General features: G+C 60.3%; 1 protein-coding gene across 2 annotated transcripts; it reads right to left on the reverse strand.

Moving 5' to 3' along the window:
- Positions 1-4,387: 4,387 nt before the first annotated feature.
- MTG2 (mitochondrial ribosome associated GTPase 2) lies at positions 4,388-22,677 on the reverse strand. Of its 2 annotated transcripts, none has more exons than XM_032350148.1 (7): positions 22,582-22,677; positions 15,239-15,418; positions 13,556-13,703; positions 12,805-12,920; positions 12,068-12,286; positions 11,691-11,829; positions 4,388-11,044 (listed from the first exon to the last, which is right to left on the reverse strand). In XM_032350148.1, exons 2-7 carry the CDS (start codon positions 15,410-15,412, stop codon positions 10,671-10,673), a joined length of 1,170 nt encoding a protein of 389 aa, XP_032206039.1. In that variant the 5' UTR covers positions 15,413-15,418; positions 22,582-22,677; the 3' UTR covers positions 4,388-10,670. The 2 variants fall into 2 exon arrangements, with proteins under 2 accessions (XP_032206039.1, XP_032206040.1); XM_032350149.1 differs by lacking the exon at positions 22,582-22,677 and adding an exon at positions 15,566-15,744.
- Between the last annotated feature and the right edge of the window lie 1,663 nt (positions 22,678-24,340).

Consider the following 24,340-nt stretch of genomic DNA (forward strand, 5'->3'; position numbering starts at 1 on the left):
CTTGGGGGGCGGTGTGGGCTGAGCTCCCGTACATCAGTCGGGACCCCAGAGAGATACGAGACCGCTCGGCAGGGCGTGGGGAGCAGGTGGGCAGCAAAGGCTGGCTTGGCCTGTCACATTAGGTTTGAGGCTGACCGGGGACACGTGCCCCAGCAGTGCCCCTACCCATGCACACCTGTTCAGGAGGATGGCACGGTGCTAGGAGGGGCTCACTCCAGCCTTGAGAATATGACCCCTAGCCCCCGCCCCCCGTCCAGTGCAGCCTGCCCACCCCCAGGACTAGGGTTTTCATCTGTCTTGGCTGTGATCTTCTACCTGGGGAGCTTCCAGGAGGTATGAGGACTAGAACTGAGCTCGAGGGGTGGAGGGGAAGGGATGGGCCCCAGGAGGGAGGCACCTTGGATGGAGGACCGGTCCTAGGCAAAGGCCTGGAGGTGGGACTGAGGGCAACAGATGGGGACAGGGAGGAGATGCTGCTGCCGGGTGAGCATGGGTCCGATGAACAATCTGTCCCTGCAGCTTCCACCGAGGGGGCAGACGCTGGTCCTGCCCCAGGTGTTCAGAGTCCACTTGGAGAGGGACAAGACCAGCACAACTTAAGAGAGATTCGAACTTGGGTGGGTAAGAAGCCACCTCCTCCAGGAAGCCTTCCTTCCTTTCCAGCCACTAGAGCCCTTCCTCCCTGACTTCACGTTCTCTCCCCAGCACGTAGGCCCTGCTTCCGCAGGACGTCAGACAGAGCCTGTCTCGTGATGCTCTCTGACAGCCAGGCGCCACTCTCCGCCCTCCAGACACAGGTCAGCAAACTCTGCTTCTCACCACTGCAGAGCGAAGCTGTTCCCAGCAACATTTAAAAGCCTTTCTCCACCCCACATTCTGCACCTTCATTTCCCCAAAGCCCCAGAAAATCTCCAGAATCCTAACGTGGCATCGCTTCCCTGTACCCTCTCTCTTTCCACCGCAAGGGACCCCTCTGGCCGAGGCAGGTTGCTCTTCTTTCCTGTCCCCCTCCTTAGTGGCCAGAGGGAGGGGTGAGCCTGGAGGCTCCCCTCTGGGGGCTGGGCACCACCACGGGCAGAGGTCGGAGCGGGAGCAGCAGGAGAAGTGGTGGCAGAGACCATGGGCGCCACCGCCTGCAGGGCCCAGAGCTCAGCACGCCCTGCGGCACTGCCAGTGGCTGCCCTGCTGGCCCTGCAGGACCTGGCCTGGCCTCCTGGCGGGTGTCCGTCCCCGCGGCCCAGAGCTGTCTGGGGAAGGACAAAGGAGCAGTTCTCTGCGGCGGTGGGCGCCTCCGTGCCAATGGCACAGCCAGAGCCTGGGCTGCCCCTCCGCCCAGCCCTGCTAAATGGCTACAAATTGAAGGATAAAAGCTCAGGCTTTCAAGCAATTTTGTCTTCAATCTCTGGAAACTGCCGCTCCCCAGCCCTGCGTGAGGATGGAGGAGAGAAGAAAGACACTGAGTCTATTGGGCCCGAGTCCTGCAGCAAACAAACATGCCCAGGGGGCCTTCCTCCTCGGACTGGATGCGCTGGGGGTAGACAGAGCCAGCGGGCCCAGGGCAAAAGCAGCAGCTTCTGTGGGGGGGCCACCCACGCCAGCAGCTGGTGTTTACTGAGCACCTACTGTGTGCCAGGCACTGGGAGGTCGCCCCACAAGCAGCTGATGAGCGGAGCCATTCCCATGGGGACAGCAGAGGGGCGGGGGGAGAGGAGGGGTGGCCTGGCTCATTAGCAAGGTGGGGGGGCTGTGTGAGGAGGTGACATTTCACTTGTTCATCTCGCAAATATTCGTGGACCCCAGCGTTGGGGCGCTCCACGAGGCAGGGGGGACCAAGCCTGGGGCCCCAAGGAAGAGCCTGCAGGAGAAGCAGTGCCCTGGTTCTGGGCATATGCTGGGGGAGGGCCCCCCCAGGCTGGGATGAAGACTCCATGTTTTCAGGGCGCCACGCTGGCACACCCCATCTTTCTACAAAAGGCCAGGTTACCCCATGTTTCCTTTGGGGGGGCCAAGGCCACAAAAAGGGATGGCTGGGGCCTCTCAGGCAGGCCTCTGGAGCTCTGCCGTGTGGGGCAGCCACGGGGCGATCTGTCCTCCTCCACCCCCATCCCATGCTCATGCTCGTGGCTGGGCTCGTGGGTGCAAAGAACCTTTCCACCAGCACTTGCTGCAGCACCCTCTGTCCTCACAGGCAGCCCACGAGGGGCACTCACATTCCCCACTCAGCAGATGCTGGAGCTGGGGCTCCAGAGGCTGGGAGACTCAGCCTCTGCCTACAGCAGGCAGTAGGGGTTAGGGCTCCGTCCCTCCATTCCTCTGGGTTCTCCCCTGGGCAGCGGGGACAGTGCTGCCTAGAAGGGGTCCTGGGACCTCAGCTCGTATGTACAAAGCATGTACTGAGCACCGGCTGTGTGTTCTCTGCTGGGCCCGAGGAGCTGGGAAAGTCACCCCTGCCGAGCCAGCAAGAGAAGGGAGAGGCGGCAAGGTGGGCTATGGAGTCGGCAGTCCCGATGCCCGGCTGCCCAGGCCAGGCAGGAAGCGTGTTTGGAGGGAAACTGAAACCTGGGGAAGGGGACAGCCCCAGCCTGCCCGGCGGGTCTGTGTGGAGGCCGGGACTGGGGCCAGGCATCCCGCGGGAACACCTAGCCTTCTCTCCTTCCTGCCCCAGGCGTGGCTGGCCTGATGGCCTCCAAGGCTGTCGCTGGAGGGAGCACAGCTGGGGAGGCCGCGGCAGAGGGACGCCTCATCAAAAGCTGGGAAGAGGCTGCTTCCTGGTGCCCTTGTCTGAGCGCCTGGATCCAACCGTGCCTAAAGCCCAAACCCGGGCCTTTCTGTTTCAAGAGTCACCAAACACCCTTTCCTTTCTACAGCTGCCACAAGATAGGGTTTTGCTATGTGATGGAAAATGTCTTGTCCAGCAATACTTGGCCCAGACCTACATCCCTCTGTCTCAGGGGCAAAAGAGCATTCCTGCCGTGTGAGGCCTGTATCTCTGATTAATAAAAAGTGGGGAAGGGAGTTAATTACTTAGTAACATAATAACTGTTTGTCTGTATTGGTTATGGGCAGGAAAGCAATCTTCCAACACATCGGGCTCTGAGGGTAGAAAAGTCAGGAGGCTGAGGCCACCTGCCTGTGACATCCTTCCTGTCCATGGGGTGCCACGCAGAGACCTGACCTGGCCCTCTTGGCCTTAGGTCTATTCGCCAGGGCGCTCTGGCTGGCATTCAGCACCCTGTCCCCAGGGAAGCAGGCAGCTCGCTGTGAAATCTGGTGGGAATTTCTCAGAAGGGCACAAACATACAGGAACACCCCCTTCTCTGTGGGGGATCCATCGCAGACCCCGTGGACCCCGGAAGCCGAGGGCAGGGCCACGCCCGCACGCACCGTGCGCTCCCCGCTGCACGCCCGCACCCGCGGTCAGGTGTCAGTGATGAACGGGGCACAGCGAGGGAGTGTCAGGAGCCACGGACGCCACAGGACAGCCGTCACCATGTGTGGTGACAAAAGCTGTGCGAATGTGGCCTCTGGCTCTGGAAACGCCTTCTGGTCCTGGGCTCACCCTCCTGTGGCGATGGGATGAAGTGACGGGAGCCACGCGGGCGGGGGCCGAGCGGGAGGGAGCCCCGACCTTCTGCCCGTGTGTCCGTGGGGCCCTGTCACTGATACCGTGGGTGAGGGGCACAGCTGTGTCCTTCAAAAGGAGGAGGAGAAAGGAGGAGACGCTTCCGGGTGTAAGGAGCGGAGGTGGCGAATGGCACTGGGCTGAAAACGCATCTGTGACACTCCAAAGTCACACCAGTTTCCAAATTCAAACATGACAAATTTCGTGATCTTTAAATGCTTCCACTTTAAATGATGATGATCTTTGCAGAGTCCAGGAAACACTGGCCCCTAGCTGAGGTGTAGGAGCTGGACCAGCTCAGTGGATGGGGAAGGGCCTGTCTCTGCCCTCTGCCCTGGGCCACAGTCTGGGCTGCTTCCCCAGCTTGGCAGAACCATATATTCCCGGGAAGCCAGGAGGGTGGGAGGGCGGGCCAGCTGTTTCCTCACTGGCCCCTCCCTGGTGCCTCCAGGGTCCATCAGCTTTGTCAGCTGAGGCTCTGCTCTGCCCCAGGCCCGCCAATCCATTAATTCATACTAAACTGTGTTGGACTGACTCTTCCAGGGAAAAGTGGAGAGTTCCATTTTAACAGAGGGCGGGGCGCCTGGGTGGCTCAGTGGGTTAAGTCTCTGCCTTTGGCTCCCGTCATGATCTCAGGGTCCTGGGATGGAGCCCCGCATCGGGCTCTCTGCTCAGCAGGGAGCCTGCTTCCCCCCCTCTCTCTGCCTGCCTCTCTGCCTACTTGTGATCTGTCTGTCAAATAAATAAATATACTCTCTTAAATACTACATTTTAACAGAGGGCAATCTTTAATTAAGTCCAAGTGAGTCCAATCCCAATGCAGGTATTTCAGAGACGAGCACACAGTGACCGGCAGAAGGGAATATTGTCAGTGAACTTTCCTAAGCTCCTGCTACCTGCTGGGCCTTGAACCAGACACTGAATTCACCAAGGACTCCAGATCTATCCAGCTGGGAGCTCAGAGCCCTTGGATGAAGCCCTCCCCCAGCAGGGCAGTGGTTCTGTGAAGGCCACCAGGCTATACGGACCTATTGGGGTCACACGGATATTTCCTGGGATCAGAACTGGGCCCTTTGAGGTGCCCCCTTCAGTCAGCTGGCACTGGGGCAGGCCCAGGATGGCTCCTCAGAGGCACTTGGGAAGGTGTCCACTGTCTCTGGGGTCTGTCTTTGTGGGTAGCTGCTGCTGAGGCCACCTCAAACACACCAGGGGGCAGCTGGCTGGGAGTGGCCGGTTGGGGCTGTCCTGACATAGGGAGGGCTGGGAAGTAACTTGGAGCGTGCGATGCTGGGGAGGGGCACGGCCTACTGGGGGGATTTTCTGGCCACCCTCCCTACCTGGGGCCTCCCCTGGCCTTGGTCATCTGAGCACCTGTCCCTGGGGCTGCAGGGGGACACCCTGAAGGAACTGTCAGGCAGAGGGAGACTTCCATACCCCACAGAGACAGTAAAGTGTGAGCTCCGCTGGTCTTGGCCACCGTGGGCAGTGTGGGGGCCAGAAGTGGGTGGGGGGCCATGAGGTGGGGCCTCTGCACCTGCCTCGGGCCCCAGCTACAGGCCTACAGCCAACCTCCTGCCTGCCAGGGGAGCCCCTCTACGGGTTGGAAGAAGGCAGTGCCCTCAGGGAGTGGGGGAGACTGCAGGGGTGCCCCTGCTCCCCTGCAGCCCTGGGCCATCCTCTCCCTGGCCAGGCCCAGCCCAGCCCTCCAGCCCTTCCTCCAGGCCCCCCCTTCCCCTTGGGGCCGGCAGATAAAAGGCAGGAGCTGTTATCTGGATTTCAGATTCGTAACAAACAGTGCTTTCGTGGTAGGGCGCAGAGTTCTTTGTTGTGGATCTGAAATTCAAATCGCATCTGGCAACCCTCCCTGTCCTTCTCACGGACACTGTGGTGGAGGGGATGCGGGGGAGGGCTCCGCTCTAAGGAGCCACCTGACTCCGTGGAAAGGACTAAGTGCTTGGGTGGGGGGTCTGGAGGGGTGTGGGCCCTTGGCCTGGACCCCTGGATGTGCTGCCTGGAGTACTCTGGGTGGGGCTGAAGTGAACAAGCTTAAGGCCCCCCGGGCCAGGCCAGTGGAGACCCTGCTGCCCTGGGCCCTCCTGTCCCCACTGCACAGATGAGGGACCCCAGGCTGGGGGCAGGTGGCACAATCCCCTCCACCCCCAGCAGGGGCCTTACTGCACACACCCCCAGGGCTGAGTGTCACAGGTACAGTGACCGATCACCGTCAAGGCAAAAATCAGTAATTTCCTGGCCCTGGGGGAAATACCAGTACCCGTCAATTTTCTGCAGAGGCCTTCTCAGGAATCAAACGATTGCAAACCGGAGACTAGCCAAGCACCCCATCTATGGCCTCCATGGTCCCGAGGCAGCCCTGGCTGCGCCCTGTGAGTTTGGGGGCCTGTGGACTGTGGGATCACGAAGTATGTGTGGGCAGGGTCACGATGACTCCCCATAGTCTGTGTGGCCCTGCATACACTGGACCAGGGGACCTGGGGGGCCCCTGTCCTATCCGGCTTTCTCGATACAGCCCTTTCAGAAGCAGCCTTGGGTGGCCCCGACCTTCCGAGCCCACGTGGCAGTGATGAGAATATGAATGCCGTCGGCAGCGTCCGCCCGCCCCAAGGACCCCCTGCATGGACCCATTTACCCTCACGGTGCACGTGCATGGTGTCCTGGATTCGGGAAGCACATTCCCTGCAGAAGCCTGACACCCAGGGGTGTGTGGGCTGCAGACGGATCCGTTGTGTTCTTTTAACCTTATACGTGTCTGCTTTCAACAAGCATTTATCAGGTGTGACAGCGTGGTGACAGTCCAGGCACACAGGGGTGGCGCGGGCCCGATCCCGTGGTCCCCACAGAGCTTGTCTTGAGAGCAGCTGCTTCTCCAGTCTTTTCTGTTTTGATGTCCCTTCTGAGGTTGGGGACTCGCACGCAACTGTAGAAGCAACAGAGACTGCACGTGTTCTCCATCCGGTTTCCCCACCGGCGCCTCGCAGAGAGGCCGGGTGGGACCACACTAGGACGTGGGCATCGCCACGACCCACGGACTCCCATGTCACCTGCACTCGCATGTGTGTGAGTGTGCAACGGCACATTGGGGGGGGGCTGGGATAATTCTGCTGTTGTGGTCAAATACATAGAAAATGGACCCTTCAGCCCATTTCTAAGCACGCAGCTCGCTGACACCGAACACGCCCTGCCGTGCTCCTGCGCCGCCCTCCGGCTCCCCATCTTCATTGTCCCAAACTACAGTCTGTCACCCTGAAACATTCAATTCTTCAAGATCTTACCACCTGTGCAGATTCACATGGCCATGTTGAGGCAGGACGGCTGTCACCAGGGCCCCGTGCCAGCCTCAGCGCCCCGAGCACCAGCAGCCGGGCCCCACCTCCACGGGGCTTCTGGAGGGCCACCAAGGTGCAACCCCACACGCAGCCTTGGGGGGAGGGCACAGAGCCTGTGTGTCGCTGAGCAAAGCTGTCCTCTCGGTAGCCTCTGATCACTGGCCCTGACATGACTTACCTGAAGTAACATCGCCCAGCATCTGTGCCCTCAGGCCTCTGGGCACTGGCCCGGCGTGAGACACAGCCCGGGCCAAAGAGGCATCTGCGGTCAAGGAGGCTACGTGGGGGCAGGAGTGGCCGCACAACGTCAGGCAGCCACATTCGCGGAGACACGCTGCTCGTGCCCATAGTGGGCCCCAGGAGGCAGGCTGGTTTTGGTCGGGAGGATGGGACGGTCTCCCCGGTGTTGTGGAGGACGTTTGTGGGGTGTTTGGGGAGGGGCGCTGGGCTCTCAGGGAGCAGCTCCTCAACGGCAGACATCGGGAGCGCCAGTCGTGGGGCGCAGCGGGGTGGGGTGGGGTGGGGGCTTTGCTCTGAGGGAGGGTTTCTGATGCGTGGGGAGAGGGAGGGACCCAGGCACATCAGGGAGATGTACAAAACCTCAGAATTAGAAGGGGTGCTCTCCGCCGTGCTGTGTAACTGGCACTAGCCCTCCGCTCCCCCAGTCACACACGCTGGAATCTCAGGGTCGGACCACAGTAGGACCGCATTCGGAAATAGTGTCTTTTCAGATGCAATTAAAGATCTCAAAATAATATCATTCTGGCTTAGCATGTACCTTAAGTCTAATGACCCGTGTCCTTATAAGATGGGGGGGGGGGCACAGAGAGACCCACAGTGGCGGTCCTGGGACCATGGAGGCAGACTGGAGGGATCCTGGCCTGGGATCCCTGGGAGCCGGGAGGATCCAACCCTAGGCCTCCAGAGGTGGGACAGAATGAGGTTCTGTTGTTTCAAGCCCCCAGTGTGGGGCCATCATGGCACTCTGAGTAGACAGATACACATTTGATAAAACTTCACTTTAAAGCACAGACTCCGCCCACAGTGCCAGCCCTTCCCAACACACAGCCGGGCCTCAAAGAGGATGCTCGGGTCTGGGGGCGGGGGAGGCAGCAGCCCTGCTCCAGGCCCCACTGCATCTTGGCTGCCTGCCACTGAGCCCAAGGCCATGGTCCCACGATGGGCGAGTGGCGAGCTGGGTGCTCTGAGGGCTCCAGGCCCTCCAACCCCACTGCCAAGAAATCAGCGTCTCAAGGAACCCGGACGGAGAAGGGCCAAGGAGGGCTCAATCCGCGCCTTTGCAACAAACCAGTGCGCACTCCCTCCCACAAGCCAGTCCATGTTCCTGGCATCAAGCAACCAGTGTGTGGCTCAGACCTGCGGATGGGCGCTGTGGGTGGCTTGTTCTTGCCTCGGTGGTGCCTGTCGCCAAGCTGGAGCTTGGCCGTATGCAGGGCACTGACGGGGTCGAGTGGGCCCAGTGCCCCCCACTCTGCAGGTCAGCCCAGGCTGATGGCAGGGACGGACCCCACCTCTCACAGGACAAGGTGGGCCAGGCAGCAGAGCTGGGGTCGTCTACGGTCACACAACGGTGTCATCTGGCCTTCTGCTTGCTGCCGGATTTACACGTGCTTGCCACGTTGGGTTTCCAGCTCAGGGTGGGCAATGTGCCCATTTTCCAGGCCTTGACCACACCGGGAAACAGGGGTGTCCATCTGCTCCTACCAAGAGCCCTACTGCCATGTTGAGGGAAGGCACAAGGAGAGGCTGAGCCTCCATGAAGACAAAAGGAGGCCAGCAGGGCAGGGCCTACCTCTCCGGGTGGGGCGGGGACAGGGCTGAGGGCAGGGCTGGTGATATGTCCTCTGGAGCTGTGCAGGAGCCCCAGGCTTGTCCTCTGGAGCAAGTGGATGCAGGAGCCGGGGAAATCGGGGTGCCACGCCTTAGGGCTTAAAAACGGGGGAATGCGGGAAATGCTGGCTTCTGCGGCTCAGGTCCCCATCTTCACACCCGCTTCCAGAAAGGCTGTGAAGAGCCAGGTGACAGCCACCTCGACAGGAGGGAGTACAGCAAGGGGGGAGACACGGGGGGCAGCCTGCGTGGCACAGCAGACTGGACGGGCACAAGGGAGGAAAGACCCACTGGAGCCTGAGCACCTGCAAGACGGAACGGACAGGGAGGGACAGACGTCGGGACAGAAACAAATATCCAGGTGGAGAGAAAACGGGGCAAGTAGACCCAGGCTGGAGGTCAGCCCCAAGAAAAGTGAGGGGCGGGTCAGGGGTTCATGTGTCACGCACCACAGCGCCTGTGCCGCCGCCCAGAGTGGTGGCTTGGGAGAATGGAGTCCCTGAGCCGAGGGCGCGGTCAACAGGCGGTGCCTCAGGCAGATCCGCGGAGCAACGGTTCAGGCCTCAGCGGCCCCGCAGACTCGGCTGGAAGCGGCGGCACGGGTGGGGCTGGCACTGGAGGGGAGGTGGCGCCCGGCCCCGCTGCTCAGCAAATCTTCCCGCCAACCACGTGCCTTTAACTAAAAGAAACTCACCATGTACACAACATCAGACACCACCCCTTTCTTCACTCCATAAATACTGAGCAGTGCCTCAGCTGGGGCAGGTCCTGAGGCTGCCGGGGGCACAGGCAAGTGCAGGACAGACGCAGGGAGGCCCCCAGTGTCGCCCCCGGGCGCAGCACTGGCGCAGGGCCGGCTGGAGATGAAAGGCCCCGATAATTAACACGGCTCTACGAAATCCTTTGTGGTGGCCCCAGAGAGAGCAAAGAGATTGCAAAACCCATCTCTGGTTTCCAGAACACAAGGACCTCGGAAATTATAAGACATTAAAATAAAGCTTCAGGCAAAGGATTCTCGTTCTACTTGCAGATTTGACGGTAGATCAAAACGGAACTGCTCCTGAAAGCTCGGGCACAAGCTTCTTGTCTGAGGCAGGCCCAGCCCCCAGCACGCTCGCAGCTGGCAGCAAGGACCCTGGGGCAAATCCCCAAGGGGCCCGAGGCCCCTTCCCCTGGTTACCCCTGGTCCCCAACCACATCATCTCTTAAGGGCCCCCAGGGACATGCCTGAAGCCGCAGGCTTTACTCGGGAACATGAGCCGGTGTCCTCAGCTAATGACTCGCATGGCCCCGGGTCGGATATTGGGTGCATTCAGTCGTGAAGCCAACAGCTCCTGCACAGAGCAGCCAAGTCTGGGAACAACGCGGGAGGCGTCGCCCCTACTGCGTTGCTCAGACAGGGCCATCTGAGAAGAGCCTTGTGGCCGTGAAGGCTCCCTGTCCCCACGTCCTCATGTCCCCTCCGTAGGGCGGGCCAGCCTCTGGGACCGCAGCCAGCACTGGCAAGAAGTGTCAGGGATCCAGAGTCTGTGGCTCCCGCGTGGGGTCTGTGTGCAGGTTGGGGTTCGGCCCCACCAAGTCAGGCGGCTCAGCCGCATGGCCGTGGGCTCCTCACCACGTAGAGGTACTGAGGAAGGGTGAGGAGCCCAGCTCAGCTGGTCAGCACGCCGGCGGGTGCAGAAGGCCCCGGGGAGCAGATCAGCAGGAGGCGCACACGTCCGACACGTCTGAGGTCCTGGCCCGCTGCTGGCCGGAGAGCGAGCGCCAGGGACGGCGCAAGGCAAAGTAGCAACTTTCTCGTGTCCACCCAGAGCCGCGTTCAGGGTGGTCACTTTTGGGCGGCGGCCCGGTGGCTACCAGCGGAGCTCGGCACCCACGTGCCGGCTGTGAAGCTCCTGCAGGCGCAGCAGCAGCACCTCCAAGTTCTCCCCAGTTGCGGCCGACAGGGCGATGACGTTCGGGCCCAGGCGGGCGCGCAGCTGGGGCAGAGCTGCTCGGGCCTGCGGGAGGTCGATCTTATTTGCCACGACCACATGCGGTCGCTCGGACAGGCCAACTTCATGCTTCTCCAGCTCGAACTTCAGGTCCTCCACCTGCGTCCACGGCTCCGGCTCCGACAGATCCACGATGAACAGGAGGAATCGGCAGCGCTCGATGTGCCTGAGGAAGGTGCTCCCCAGGCCCCGGTTCTGGTGCGCGCCCCGGATGAGGCCTGGGATGTCGGCCACTGCAGGGCACACAGAACAGAGGGGCTGCGGGGACAGGCCCGGCTCCCTGTGGGCCCCGCGCGCCACGCCTTGAAGGGGATGCCGTCAGGCCACCCACCGCCTCGGGCACTTGTGCTCTCAGCTCTGCAGGGGCGCCGACGGGTGTGGGGGACAGGCCGGCCGGCTTCACATGGACTACTTAACACGGGCCAGCCTCTGGCTTTAGAAATGATTCAGAAAAGGGGGAAATGCTTCCTGTAAACTTAAGAACCGGATTCCTGGTGGCGAGTCAGAGCACTCTGCCAATCTAAGGCGCCGTACGAGCAGCTTGAGCGGCAGCTTACTATTTTTAATGGGTACATTATCTTCTGGGAAAAAGTTTTCCTGTCTCAAAATGGTACAGGGAAGCTTTTTGAGTCACATGTCGTCTCCACAACAGAGGCTGGGAGACGGAGACCAGAGGAGGCGGGACTTCCTCCGGTTTGAAAGTGACACACGGGATCCTGACCCCAGCCAGCAGAGGGCTGGGGGTCGGGGGTTTGCCAGAACTCCCAGTGCTGAAACGAGGAGAGACAGCGCTCCATCTGGGGTGAGAAGCTCTGAATTACATAATTCGTGCTCGGACGCCATCTCAGGCCACCTTCAGGCAGCATCCTGGAGCTCTACCTGCTATCTGCTGGTGGTCCTCACAGTGAACAATCCCAACGTGGGGCTTTAATGTGGTGAACGGGTAGGAAGCCACAGCGGGTCTCGCGTTCGAAATGGCCCGGAGAAGGGAGGACTTCCCAGCATTGGGGAACCCAACCTGGAGCAAAGGCAAACCCACCTTGTCACCTCAGGGCGCCCGTGCCTGGCCGAGGTCAGGGAGCAGGGACACGTCAGAGTGTGGGCTCCTGAGTGCGCACACAGGGCCTCCCTGGGAGGGGCGGTGCCACCAGGCTGCCGCTCACGTCCAGGCTGGAGGCACGTGCTGGCACCAGGGCCGGACTTTCTCTTGCTCTGTTCAGAAATGCCACCTCCGCCCCCCTCCAGATGATACCCACCATTCCAGCATGGGCCATCGTCTTGAGCTCCAGGAAGAGGATGCGTTCTTGACCGGGCTGTCCAGGGGTGCAAGTCACAGGTGCGCGGTTCTCATTGGCCAGGAAAAAGCGGTTACCTTTTCCTCCTGCCCCGCCCCGAGCAGCAACGTACTCGTCACCGGGGCACGACAGCTCAGCCACCACTTCGTTTCCCTCCTTCACTAACGTGCCCACTGGGACCTGAAAATGAAGTGCTTATAGGAGAGCAAACTCGTGGGGCAGAGCGCTCCGAGTGCCTGTGTCCACGTTTGGAAGAAGGGCGCGTGGCAGAGGGGCGGGGGCGCCACTAGGTGCCCACTTCGCAGAGCTCTGAAGCACCAGGAAAAGGTCCCAGCCTTCAAAGGGACTTTATGAGGCTGTGACACCCCCTGCAGATGGCATAAATGGCTTTTTGAAATAGTGTTTCTCAAACACTAGGGTGGATGGGAGCATTCGAAAAACACTTGGATAATCCGAGAGGAGCCAAGTCTCCACTCCCAGAGATGTCCTGGGAGGGTAAGGATAGACTACCAGTGGGCCCCTGGGGTCTTGCCTTTAATACTATAATTTCATGGTTTTTGAACAGGTCATACATGCACATGGGATAAAGCGAGCACCAAGCGTCACCCCAGGGCTTTGCTTCTCGGACGGCAGCTGCATGGCCAAGACAGGGGGGCCCTGGGAAGCAGGCGGGGTGGGCTCTGCAGCCTTCGGCTCACCGGCACATAGAGGAGAGCGCCGCTGCGCCCGAAGCAGTTCTTCCTGCCGCCGGACTCTCCGTGGAAACCCTGGTACCGAGACAGCACTGGGGACAGCGACTTGACTTGCCGGTCAGCTGTGAGACAGAGCAAGGACCTTCACGTTCCTTGGGTTAAAAGCACAACCATCTGTACACTATCTGTCTAAGGATACAGGGAACGCACAGGGAACCATGGCGTGAAGTCACGGCACAAGTGACCCAACTGGCAATGTGATTTTTTTTTTAGAAAGCAAAAGTTCTCATTTTAAGAAAACACCATTTCGGAAACAGTCAGACTTAGCCACGATGCCTTCATCAGTTTCCGGGAACGAGCGGTGGGTAAGCCGGCAGACACAACAGCCGTACTCTAGCGTGCCGTGACCGCTGACTACGTCTGCCGGCTTACCCACCGCTTGTTCCCGAAGTGTTCCATGTAATCACAGCCTCCCAGCGCATCTGGGGCGAGTAACACGGACCCTGCTCTTTGCCTTCCGGCCAAGCGCCAGAGGCCTGGAGCGTACGTGAGCTTTGCGTTCCTGAAATTTAACATCACCCGCCACTGAAATTGGTTTAAGGAACTTTAAAATGTGAACATCATATAATGTAATCAAAATGAGGTCCATCCACCGATTCTGGAATTCAAATCCGCATGAGGGTGACGAGGAGGGAAGGCCCCGCCCCAGAGGTGAGCAGGCGCAGGGCTCCTCCCCAATCGTCCTCCCGGCACGTGCCTCTCAGGACGACGTGGCCGCCGTTGCCTCCGTCGCCGCCATCCGGGCCTCCGAACTCCTTCCGGGGCTCGCTGTGGAAGCAGCTCACCCCGTCGCCGCCACGGCCCCCGCAGACGAGCACTCGGCGGTGGTCCACGAAGTGTCTCTTCTGCAGGGAGCACAGCGAGCCCGGTCACTACCCACGCTGCAATCCTTTCAGGGACCGAGCAGCGTGCGAAATGGACCTTTTCTATCTGTGACAGGTTTTAAAATGAGAAGTTAATGATACTAAATTGCTAATTTCGCCTACGATGCAAGTGTGAGAAAGTTCCCGCAAGTCACTACTGTTTGTGGGCAAATGTCGGTCAACCGTGCTGGAAGTGAAAACTGGTCAAAAGGTAGGAAAGGCTGGCTGAGGAAATCAGGAGCTATTAGGAAATCCTCCTTAAATAAAGCATCTTTCCGTCTTTCCTCAAATAGTCACTGAACAAAAACGTTACGGAAACACCAGGTTTTTGCTCCTGGGAAGATGCAATAATGAACGGGAGTCCTGGGGGGCAAGCGGGCTTCCGACTCAGGAGCTGGCTGCAGAGCTGTGCTCACGGCAGCGGGGCACACAGAACTGCTCTCGGAGCAAGCTTTTCTCTGGGCCCCTCAGGGAGGCACCCTCTAGCTACAGAATGAGGACTGACGAACTGGGTTCACATTTAAAAAACATGAGCTCATCCTAAGAGAAGGTCAGCTCTCCGAGGCGCCTGGGTTCCAGGGGCCAGGCTGTGACCGCTAGCGAGCCCACCCACTGGCTGCACGCGTGGGCACGGACAGCCCCTCTGCCAGGACCCGGCACATCGGCATTTCTAACCACTACTCTATAAGCAGATTTAAAAAAAAAATACGCAAGTATTTTAAGATTCTCTGGCACCACCACATGGAAAAAACACGAATTACTATTTCAAAAACTCAATGTCTAATTTTGTTATATGCCAACATCATCAACATCAACCTGATGGGAAAAAAGCACAACTGGTGAGCATTTTAGGGGACGAAAAGCTTGGATGGAATTTTTACCATCTGGGGAAGAGACGAGGCCCCTAAGGAACACTGAGCCACATGGCCGGCAAACACGGCTGCCGCGAGCAGGGAGGTGCCTGTGGGGAGGCGCTGTTTGCCCTGATAATGTTTAGCGGAGCCCCTCCCCCATTCAGGAGAAAGTGAAGGGTTGTAAACACTTATTTTCTTGAATTTAAGCAAAGATCATTCATGTTTTCAATACAAGGTTGTGATAAACAACAAACCAGGTAAGGCTTAAAGGACTATGAAACCAAAGGCCTAGCCCTCCCCCACCCAGATCTTTTAAATTAAAAAATGGCCGCACGTCCTTAAGAATGTACCTAGCACCCAAGTCAGACACGCAGGCGAGTGCTGAAGAAGCGTGCATGCGCCCATCCCAGCGGAAGGGACGGAACATGGCTGAAGCTTCTGGAGCCCCTGGTACCCTCCCTGGTCTTCGCAGGGTTCACGAGAACTGGGGGCTCGGGGCACAGAGGCTCTCGTCCCACTCCCGCATGTTCGGGAAGTTCGGGAAGCTACACGCGTCCCCTCCATCACACGCTCAGAAGGAACAGGATGCCGAGAACTCAAAACAATGCCCTGTGCCTTCTCAGGGGGAATGCTGCAGATGTCCTTCAAGGTCAGAAGCCTCACCAGTTTTTTCTCGGAGAGCAGTTTCTTCCTGGGGGGCTCCTGGTGCTTGGCGTGGTCCCCACAGCTGTCTGAGAGCAGCCTGGGCGAAGGGGGCCACCGCCGGACCTGAGTCCAGCGCCCCACGCCCCCAGGCACAGTCCTCGGTCCTAGTGAGAGAAGCCTCGAAGGCACCATGGCTTCCTAACAAAAATCAAATTGGCAAAGTCAGACACTTGGTTTAAAGGTGCGGTCAGGCGGAAACGCAAGGACAGGCCCGTGCACGGCGCTGTCTCCCGCTGTGGTGCTGAAACACACCGGCCGACCGGGGACCAGGACTCCGTCTCTCACCACTGCGAGCTGAGCCGGCCAGGCTCGCCGGCCTCGTCCGCTTGTCTGTCACCTGGGAGCAAGACGACAGTTTAAACTGTTCCGTCTCCTCTAACACCGGATATGCATGCTCTTTTGTGGGTTTTCGAATATCTGATCAATGAAAACATTAATCAAAAAATCTGAGCCTCAAATAAAAATTTCTTTTTTTTTTTTTTAAAGATTTTATTTATTTATTTGACAGAGAGAAATTACAAGTACACTGAGAGGCAGGCAGAGAGACAGAGAGAGAAGGAAGCAGGCTCCCTGCTGAGCAGAGAGCCCGATGCAGGACTCGATCCCAGGACCCTGAGATCATGACCTGAGCCGAAGGCAGCGGCTTAACCCACTGAGCCACCCAGGCGCCCCTAAAAATTTCTTAAAAATAAAAAACCCAATTACTCAAACGTTAGTGGGTTAGTTTGTACCACTTAAAACCAGCTGAACGGGAAGGTGGAGAGAATACCCAGGATGGAGTGTGGCTGTGATGCCCCCTTCGCCCCTCCTGCCCGGTGTGAGCCAGGGAGCGCCCTTCCCTGTGCGGCCCCACCTGTGCATCTGTCAGGGGACAGGGCTGGGAGCACAGGCCAGTTAGTGCCCAGCAGGCCGCCCATGTGCATGCGGAGTTAACGTGAGCCGCTTCTCCGTAAGCAGGAGCTGCCCACACCCTTACCTGTTCACTCAACAGCCCAGAATAGCTACACATCCCGCAGGTGCCAAGGACAGATGGGAGGCAGTCCGGGGCCTGGCCCTCCAGGGGGCGACACCCCTTCTCCCTTTGCTGTGAGTGCCTGATACCCACGGGGTCTCAAGCATCCCCGCGGTGTGGGCATTTCCATGAAAGAAACTGGGAAGGCTTTCCTCCCGTTTCTAGGTGTGAAATGACGGGCAAGTAGGAATATAAATGTAATATTTAAAAAATCATCATAAAGCCACTACGTGTTTAACACAGCAGAAGAACAGAATTCGGTCTTCCTTAGACGTCCCTCATGCGCCTCCTGCTCCACATCTCACGTTCCGCCTGGAAGAGGAACATCCTTTGTGGGCATTTTTCTCTTAGCAAGGCGCTAAAAAATTTGGTTCTCATTTGGAAACAGTCGCAGTTACGGAAAAGCGGGAGTTTGTGGGGGGAGGGCTCTTTTCTTCCTGAAACACCTGCAGGGAAGCTGCCAACCTTCTTTCCCCCACCCCACCCCAGAACACCCCCTGGGGGCTCCCTGCGCCCACGGGCGTCATCCCCGACACAGCCGGGCGACCTCTGCAAGCAGGCCACCAGCCACGCTCACAGCCACCCCTCCGCGGGGTTCTTCAGCTTCCTTAGCCTGGAACGTTCTCCAGCCTTTCCTTGGCTCTCGTGACCACGACACCCGCACGGCCACAGGCCAGGCATCTTTCGGCTTGTCTGTGTCCCCGCTGGACAGCCACATCCCTTGTGACAAGAATGTCCCGCGAGCCCTGTGGAGGACTGGGTTTCCTTGGTCCCTTCCTGCCATGCTTCGAGCTCCAGCCCTCGGGGGTCCCTGCCGGCTCCCCCTGTCCTCCTAAGCTTCCCGTTTATTCATTCCCATGGGCTCGTGCTTCTTACTTTACTCAGGGAGCCCAACTCTGTGATTTATTTATTTTTGATCTTCAAATGGCCTTCAGCTTGGCCAGAGCGGCAACCCATCAATCTCAGAGCACTTTCCTGCTTTGTGACACAAAATGTTACGGGCTCGCTTCACTCTCTCCCCAGGTGCCGTGGGGCCAGCCCTAGTGGCTTCGGGCGGACGATTGGATTCAGAAGCCCCCTGCGTGCAGCCGGCTGCTGGGGTGTTGCTGCCTGCAGGCTCAGCGGACCGAGAGCAGACAAAGGTGCACACACCTGCACACACCCACACACACCCTCCCGCCGCCCCCCGCCTGCTACGCCCTTCCCCCCAGCTGGAGCGCAGCAACTGCGGGAAGCCATGAGTTCACACTATGCGCCCGATTCCACACTGCAGGGCTCATGCTAGTTTTCGGTCTTGACCACCTCATTCTGACTGCCAGAACCTGGCCTCCAACATCTTCAAACGTGTTTGTTTATTGGCTCAGTCCCCATCGTAGCCAAACCTTCCTCCGCAGGGATACCCTCCTGTTACCGTGCTGTAAATGCACTGTTTTAAAGCAAACTTGTACTTGGGCATTATTTTATGTGAGTGCGTGGAGCGTGTAGCATGTGCCTATGTGCAGGAGTGGGGCAGAGGGAGAGAATCCCCAGCAGGTTCCATGCCCAGTGTGGAACCTGATGCAGGACTTGATCTCAAGACCCTTGAGATCATGACCTGAGCCAAAACCAAGAGCCGGATGCTTACTGGACTGAGCCACCCAGGAGCCCCTATCTGCTAATGATTTTAGATTCACAAAAACGTGAAAGATATTCCCATATACCTCTTAGCTGGTTTCCCCCAGTATCAGCATCCTACATGACCGGGGTATATTTGTCAAAACTAAAAAACCAGCTTGGGTACTTTCACTAAACTCCAGATGGCATTTGAATTTCACCAGTTTCCCCACTAACATCTCTTTCTCTTTTCCAGAGCCAGATCCAGGACCCCATACAGCATGAAGCCATCCTGGAATGTTGCGTTTAAAGTCCCAAAAGGGCCCTGCGCCGAGCATCACACACCTTCAGGAGGGGAAGAGAAACACGACAGGCTCAGGTGGTGGAAAAGCAGACATCACTGCCAACTGCCAATCTACCTGCTTTACAAGAAATGCTGGAGGGGGGCGCCTGGGTGGCTCAGTGGGTTAAAGCCTCTGCCTTCGGCTCAGGTCATGATCCCTGGGTCCTGGGATCGAGCCCCGCATCAGGCTCTCTGCTCAGTGGGGAGCCTGCTTCCTCCTCTCTCTTTTTGCCTACTTGTGATCTGTCTGTCAAATAAATAAATAAAAATCTTAAAAAAAAAAAATGCTGGAGTGAAGAAAAATGGCACCAGAGGGAAATCCGGATCTTCAGGAATGGAAGGCAGCAACAGAAACAGTGAACGCACAAGACCACCTGCTTTTCTTTTAACTTTATTTTTTTAAAGACTTATTTTATTTTAAAAGCGAGTGAGAGCGCACAGGGGGGAGGGGCATAAGGAGAGAGAATCTCAAGCAGACTCCCCACTCCCATGAGTGCAGAGCTGATGTGCACTGGGTCCCAATCCCAGGACCCTGAAATCGCAACCTGAGCTGAATCAAGAGTCGACGCTTAATTGACAGAGCCACCTAGGCGCCCCAAAAGTTAAATATTATAGCAAGAAAGACTGATCTATAGTATCACTCTGATTTATAACATCATGGGTCTTTAATGCAGGCAGGGGTCTTACACGTGAAAGTGTGGATCAGGAGGGGACGGCAGGGACTGTGTTTCAGTGCGAACAGCCTGCATTTCCGTGACGTGGTGCCGTCTCGGCACTAAGCAGGCAAGGACAGGCTGGGGGACAGGCACCCAGTGAGCTCTGGAGCGGCCCCGGGCATGCAGCACAGAGCCAGCCATGGAGCCGATGAGCAGGCGACAGGGGACGCTTGGAAGCCACTGCAACGATTCAGAAGGACGGGGCTAACAGAACAAAGACAGATGGGGCAGACGAAAGTACAGTAGTGTGCTCTGACCTAACCAGGTGAGGGAAGACGTCGGAGCGCGACACACAGCCGCTCCCCAGGGAAACGAAGCAGCTACAGCTGCGCACAACGGGCACTTCTTCCAAGCACATCAAGCAAAATCTGAGAGAATCAAAGGGAGAAACAGAGCGTCCCCCAAGGACAGGAGGGGTGTCAGTGCCGCTCTCTCTGGAGGTGATAAAGGAGCTGAAAACCGGACAACCGAACCACCAAAGCATGAAGATGCCAACGGCCTGAACACGGGCACCCACACCGTGAGGCCGGCCGCACAGAGCCGACGCCCGTCCGTGGGGAGGCGAGCGCCGCCAGCTGTGCAGGTGGGTCCGGCGTGTCCTCCAACCGCAACAGAACTGCGGCCGGTGAGGGCCAAGAACCCAAGGAAACCCCGACGACACGGAGATCAGACAACACTGCTGCGAGCCATCCGGCAGGTGAAAGATGAGCCCACGCGAGAAGCGAGAGACTAGCGCAGGGACCACAGTCTCCGGGACGCTCGGTGCTCTGGGTGCTCACACCGGCAAAGGGGGACCTAAATCCAGGAGCTGGGATCAGCAAACCGGGAAGAGCAAAGTGGAGAAAGGACATAACGAAGAGCCGAACAAGCAGGACCGGACGCCAACGGAGACTGACAAGACCCGCCGGACAGCTCCCGAGAGCAGATGAACCTCGAGTCAGGCCGATCAAGAAAACTGTGAACGCACATCACCAATGTCAGGAGTTTAAAACGCGTTTCCGAACAAACCGTACGGATGCGAGAAGGGTGAGAGAACCCCATGGTCGCATTTTCTTGAAAACGCCACTTACCAAGTAAACACAGAAAGAAACAGGAAATCCGAAGAGCACCGCATCTACTAAAAAAGTGAAACTTGCGAGAGAACACTCCCCAGAAGACCACGCTGGACTCCAGGTTTCCCTCGCAGATTCTAGGGCGCATTCAGGACAGAAATGAAGAAATAAGCAGCCATCTTACAGAGCTTCTTCGGAAAATGGAAGTGAGGTCACCACCCAACTCACTGTACAAGGCCCATGGGACCCCAAACCAAAGCCGGGTACTACCGACAAAGACAGCTCAGCACCCCTGGTGCACACAGACGCGGGTCCTTCAGGAACAGGTGTCCGGTTGAGCCCAGGCCATGCTAGGGCCAAGGAGGGAGACTCCTGGAACTCAGGCTTCCCCCAGCAGGTCCGACCCCACCTCCCGCTGGCAATCAGCACGTGTGACAAGAGCCAACGGCCATTCACGACCGGGAAAATGAAATGCTGCAGCAACTGAGAAACAGGCGGGAACACCTCCAAAGCGATTTGGGGCATCCACCAAAGGCCGACACGGCTGTCACATGGCCTGGAGACTGACCTGCTACCCCGAGACGGAGAAAGGCCCGCTCTGCTCCCCTTCGATGCAACCCGGTCTCGTAAACAGCAACAACTGAAAAAAGGGGGGAGGTAGGCAGGAAATGACGGCTCCCACAGAAAATCCCAAGAACATCTACAGAATGATGACTAAAAGGATTCAACCAAGGCTGCAGGTTACACGGTTAATGCACAAAAATCACTTGCATTCCTACACACTCCCAGTGAACAACTAGGAAACATGAAGAAAACAATCTCAGGGGCGCCTGGGTGGCTCGGTGGGTTAAGCCTCTGCTTTCAGCTCAGGTCACGGTCTCAGGGTCCCGGGATGGAGCCCCTATCGGACTCCCTGTCCAGGGGGAGCCTGCTTCCCCTCTCTGCCTCTGGGCCCAACTGTGGTCCCTCCCTCTGTCAAATAAGTAAATATATTAAAAGAGAAAGAAAGAAAGAGAACAATCTCACTCACAGTCAGGAGCACTGTGTGCAGAAGCTACCCACAAAGAGCTGAACAACCCACACGCGAGACCTCCACCTCATTACCGGCAAGATGCTGATCTGGTATGTTTAGGGATTACCTCACTGGTGCTCGTAACACCGCCCTAAGGACGGACCCCCCCACCCCCGCTCTGCAGATGAGGACGTGCAGTGACTCACCCGCCGCGCGACCTGTCAGATGGGGGCGGCAGGAGAGTGTGAAGCGAGTAGCGGGAAAAGACAACTCAGCGGTCATCTGCACCCGCGCACCCACAGCTCAGCGCACTGCGGAGCCACGCCGCCCACCCCGCCGCCCACCCCGCCACCACGGCAGCCGCCACAGGGCACCGGGACGTGCAGCCGGAGGGCAGCCAGCCCGCGGGAGGTCATCCCCGGAGAGCCAGCCGGAGCCCGGAGCTCCGGACCCCGCGGCAGCGGGAAGTCCGCCTCCTCCTGCCCGTCGTGGGTGGAAAGGCCCGCGGAGGGCGGAGGAGCAGGGCTCTCCCTGCCAAGCCGCCAAGCGCGACCTGGATTCCCACGGCCGCTCGGTCTGTTCTCCTGGGGAAGCCGGCACGGCCTAGTGCGCAGCCCCGGGCCGGCCGCGGCCGCCACGTTTGCACCCGTCCCCCACGAAACATCCTGTCCTCGGTCACGCTCGCCGGGCTTCAAGCGTTCACGGCCGCACGGGGCCAGCGGGTCGCACACGCGAGCCCCGCAGCGGCAGAAAGTCCCACCGGGCGGCGCCGGTCTGCCCGAGGGAGGGGAGACGCGCTCGAACTCCTCCCGGGGCCCCGTCCGCCGGGCCTGCTCGCGGATGCGGGGCCAGAGGGCGGAGACCGCCGGGGCAGGGTCCAGCGGGTCCGCGATCCCAGGGCGGGGCTTTCAAAACGCCGGCAAGGGGCTGCCAGGGTGGCTCCGCGGCTTCGGGACCGACGCCCGATCTCGGCGCCTCCCGGTCGCCGCGGGCAGGCGCCGCCGCGGTCAGGCCCCGCCGCGGTCAGGCCCCGCGCTGCGTGTCAGCCCGAAGGCGGCGGGAAGGAAACGCGCTGGGCCGGCGCGCGGCGGCCGAGGCCGGGCCCCGCTTCCGCCCGAGCCTCTCGCGTCCGGGAAGAGCTGCGCTCGGTCCTGCGCGCCCGCAGAACGCACCGTCTCCGGAGCCGCCAGCCCGCCCGCCCCGCAGCGCCCCCGCAGCGCCCCCGCCCCGACCGCAGCGCCCGCGGGCCGGGCCGGCGGGGGCGCCCCGCGCTCGCACGCTCGGAGGACGCCGCAGGCAGCCGCACAGGCCCCCGGCCCCGTCCCCCCGCTCCGCGCGCGCCTCGAGGCGCCGGCCGGGCGCGAGCCGCCTCCCCGCACGCCGCCGCCGCCACAGGCCGCCGACTTCCGCGCACCGGAGGGCTCCTCCCGCGCCCGCGCGCGGGGCTCCAACCGCTGCCCCGCCGCCTGCGCCCGAGCCCCCCCGCGGCGCTCCCGGGCCGCGCCCCCGCCTCCTCAGCGGGGCCCCGACGCGCTCCCGCACCCCCCGGCGCGGCGCCCACGCCCGCACTCACCGCTTCGGAAGGCGGCGTCACTTCCGGGGCCTGGACCGGGACCGGGAGGTCACTTCCGGGGATGGACCCGCCCCCAGCACGACCGCGCCTGCGCAGGGCCGGCCCAGCGCGCGTCAGCGGAAGAGTCAGCCAAGCCCCGCCCACGCCTTTGGACCCGAACGGGGTCGCTTTTCCTCTACCTGTGAGGAGGCGCAGGGTTGGAGGTACCGGATCGCCCGGGTCAGACACACGCCTGCCACTCGGGTCAGGCGACCGCCTCCCCCGTCAGACAGTGGCCGCCCCCATCACAAAGACCCGCAGCTCTCCCTCCGACACCCCGTCAGCCGCCTCCCGGGTCAGACAGCCGCTGCTCCGGACAGACAGCCACCTCCCCCTCAGACAGACGCCGGCTCCCGTCAGACACACACCCGCCTCCATCGGACCCCGGCTGTGTCTGTCAGACGCCGGCCTCCTCAGACAGACGCCGGCCCTCAGACAGACGCCGGCCTCCTCAGACAGACGCCGGCCTCCTCAGACAGCCGGCCTCCTCAGACAGACGCCGGCCCTCAGACAGACGCCGGCCTCCTCAGACAGACGCCGGCCCTCAGACAGACGCCGGCCCTCAGACAGACGCCGGCCTCCTCAGACAGACGCCGGCCCTCAGACAGACGCCGGCCCTCAGACAGACGCCGGCCCTCAGACAGACGCCGGCCTCCTCAGACAGACGCCGGCCCTCAGACAGACGCCGGTCTCCTCAGACAGACGCCGGCCTCCTCAGACAGACGCCGGCCCTCAGACAGACGCCGGCCCCCTCAGACAGACGCCGGCCCTCAGACAGACGCCGGCCTCCTCAGACAGACGCCGGCCCCCTCAGACAGACGCCGGCCCTCAGACAGACGCCGGCCTCCTCAGACATACGCCGGCCTCCTCAGACAGACGCCGGCTCCCGTCAGACACACACCCGCCTCCATCGGACCCCGGCTGTGTCTGTCAGACGCCGGCCTCCTGAGACAGACGCCGGCCTCCTCAGACAGACGCCGGCCCTCAGACAGACGCCGGCCCCCTCAGACAGACGCCGGCCCTCAGACAGACGCCGGCCTCCTCAGACACACGCCGGCCTCCTCAGACAGACGCCGGCCCCCTCAGACAGACGCCGGCCCTCAGACAGACGCCGGCCTCCTCAGACATACGCCGGCCTCCTCAGACAGACGCCGGCTCCCGTCAGACACACACCCGCCTCCATCGGACCCCGGCTGTGTCTGTCAGACGCCGGCCTCCTGAGACAGACGCCGGCCTCCTCAGACAGACGCTGGCCCTCAGACAGACGCCGGCCTCCCGCAGGAGACACCCGCCCTCCCCGTCAGCCGCCGCTGTCCTCGGACGCACACCCGCGTCCCTCCCCGCCGACAGACACCTGCTGCCCGCGAGCTCCTCCTGTCGTCGGACACACGTGCATCACCCGCTCAGACACCGGCTGTGAGGCGGTCGCCGCCATCGTCAGACACACCCACCGCCGCCGTCAGACCCCGGCTGCCCCGTCAGGCCGGCACTTGCTCCCGTCGGACGGACTCGGACGTCCGCCTTCAGACACTCGCCTCCCGCCAGACAGGCACCTGCCTTCGGGCACCGGCTGCCCCACGACCCCCGCCCCCGTCAGACAGGAGCCCACCGCCCCTGCAGGATCAGGCGCTGCTCTGCTGGTCCGAACACAAAGCGCAGAAACTCCCTGCTTGGGGCGGTTTTGAAGAACCAGTTTATTCATACATGACACCAAATCAGA

Source organism: Mustela erminea, chromosome 7 (genome assembly GCF_009829155.1).
Source record: "Mustela erminea isolate mMusErm1 chromosome 7, mMusErm1.Pri, whole genome shotgun sequence".
Taxonomy (NCBI): domain Eukaryota; kingdom Metazoa; phylum Chordata; class Mammalia; order Carnivora; family Mustelidae; genus Mustela; species Mustela erminea.

Excerpts from the sequence above, each read along its gene's own strand:
- MTG2 (XM_032350148.1), bottom strand. The coding sequence starts at position 15,412 with ATGGTGCCTTCGAGGCTTCTCTCACTAGGACCGAGGACTGTGCCTGGG. Across the intron at positions 13,704-15,238 it reads TGCTCTCCGAGAAAAAACTG|AAGAGACACTTCGTGGACCA; the intron begins GTGAGGCTTCTG and ends TGCTCCCTGCAG. Across the intron at positions 12,287-12,804 it reads GCGCTCTCCTCTATGTGCCG|GTCCCAGTGGGCACGTTAGT; the intron begins GTGAGCCGAAGG and ends CTTCATTTTCAG.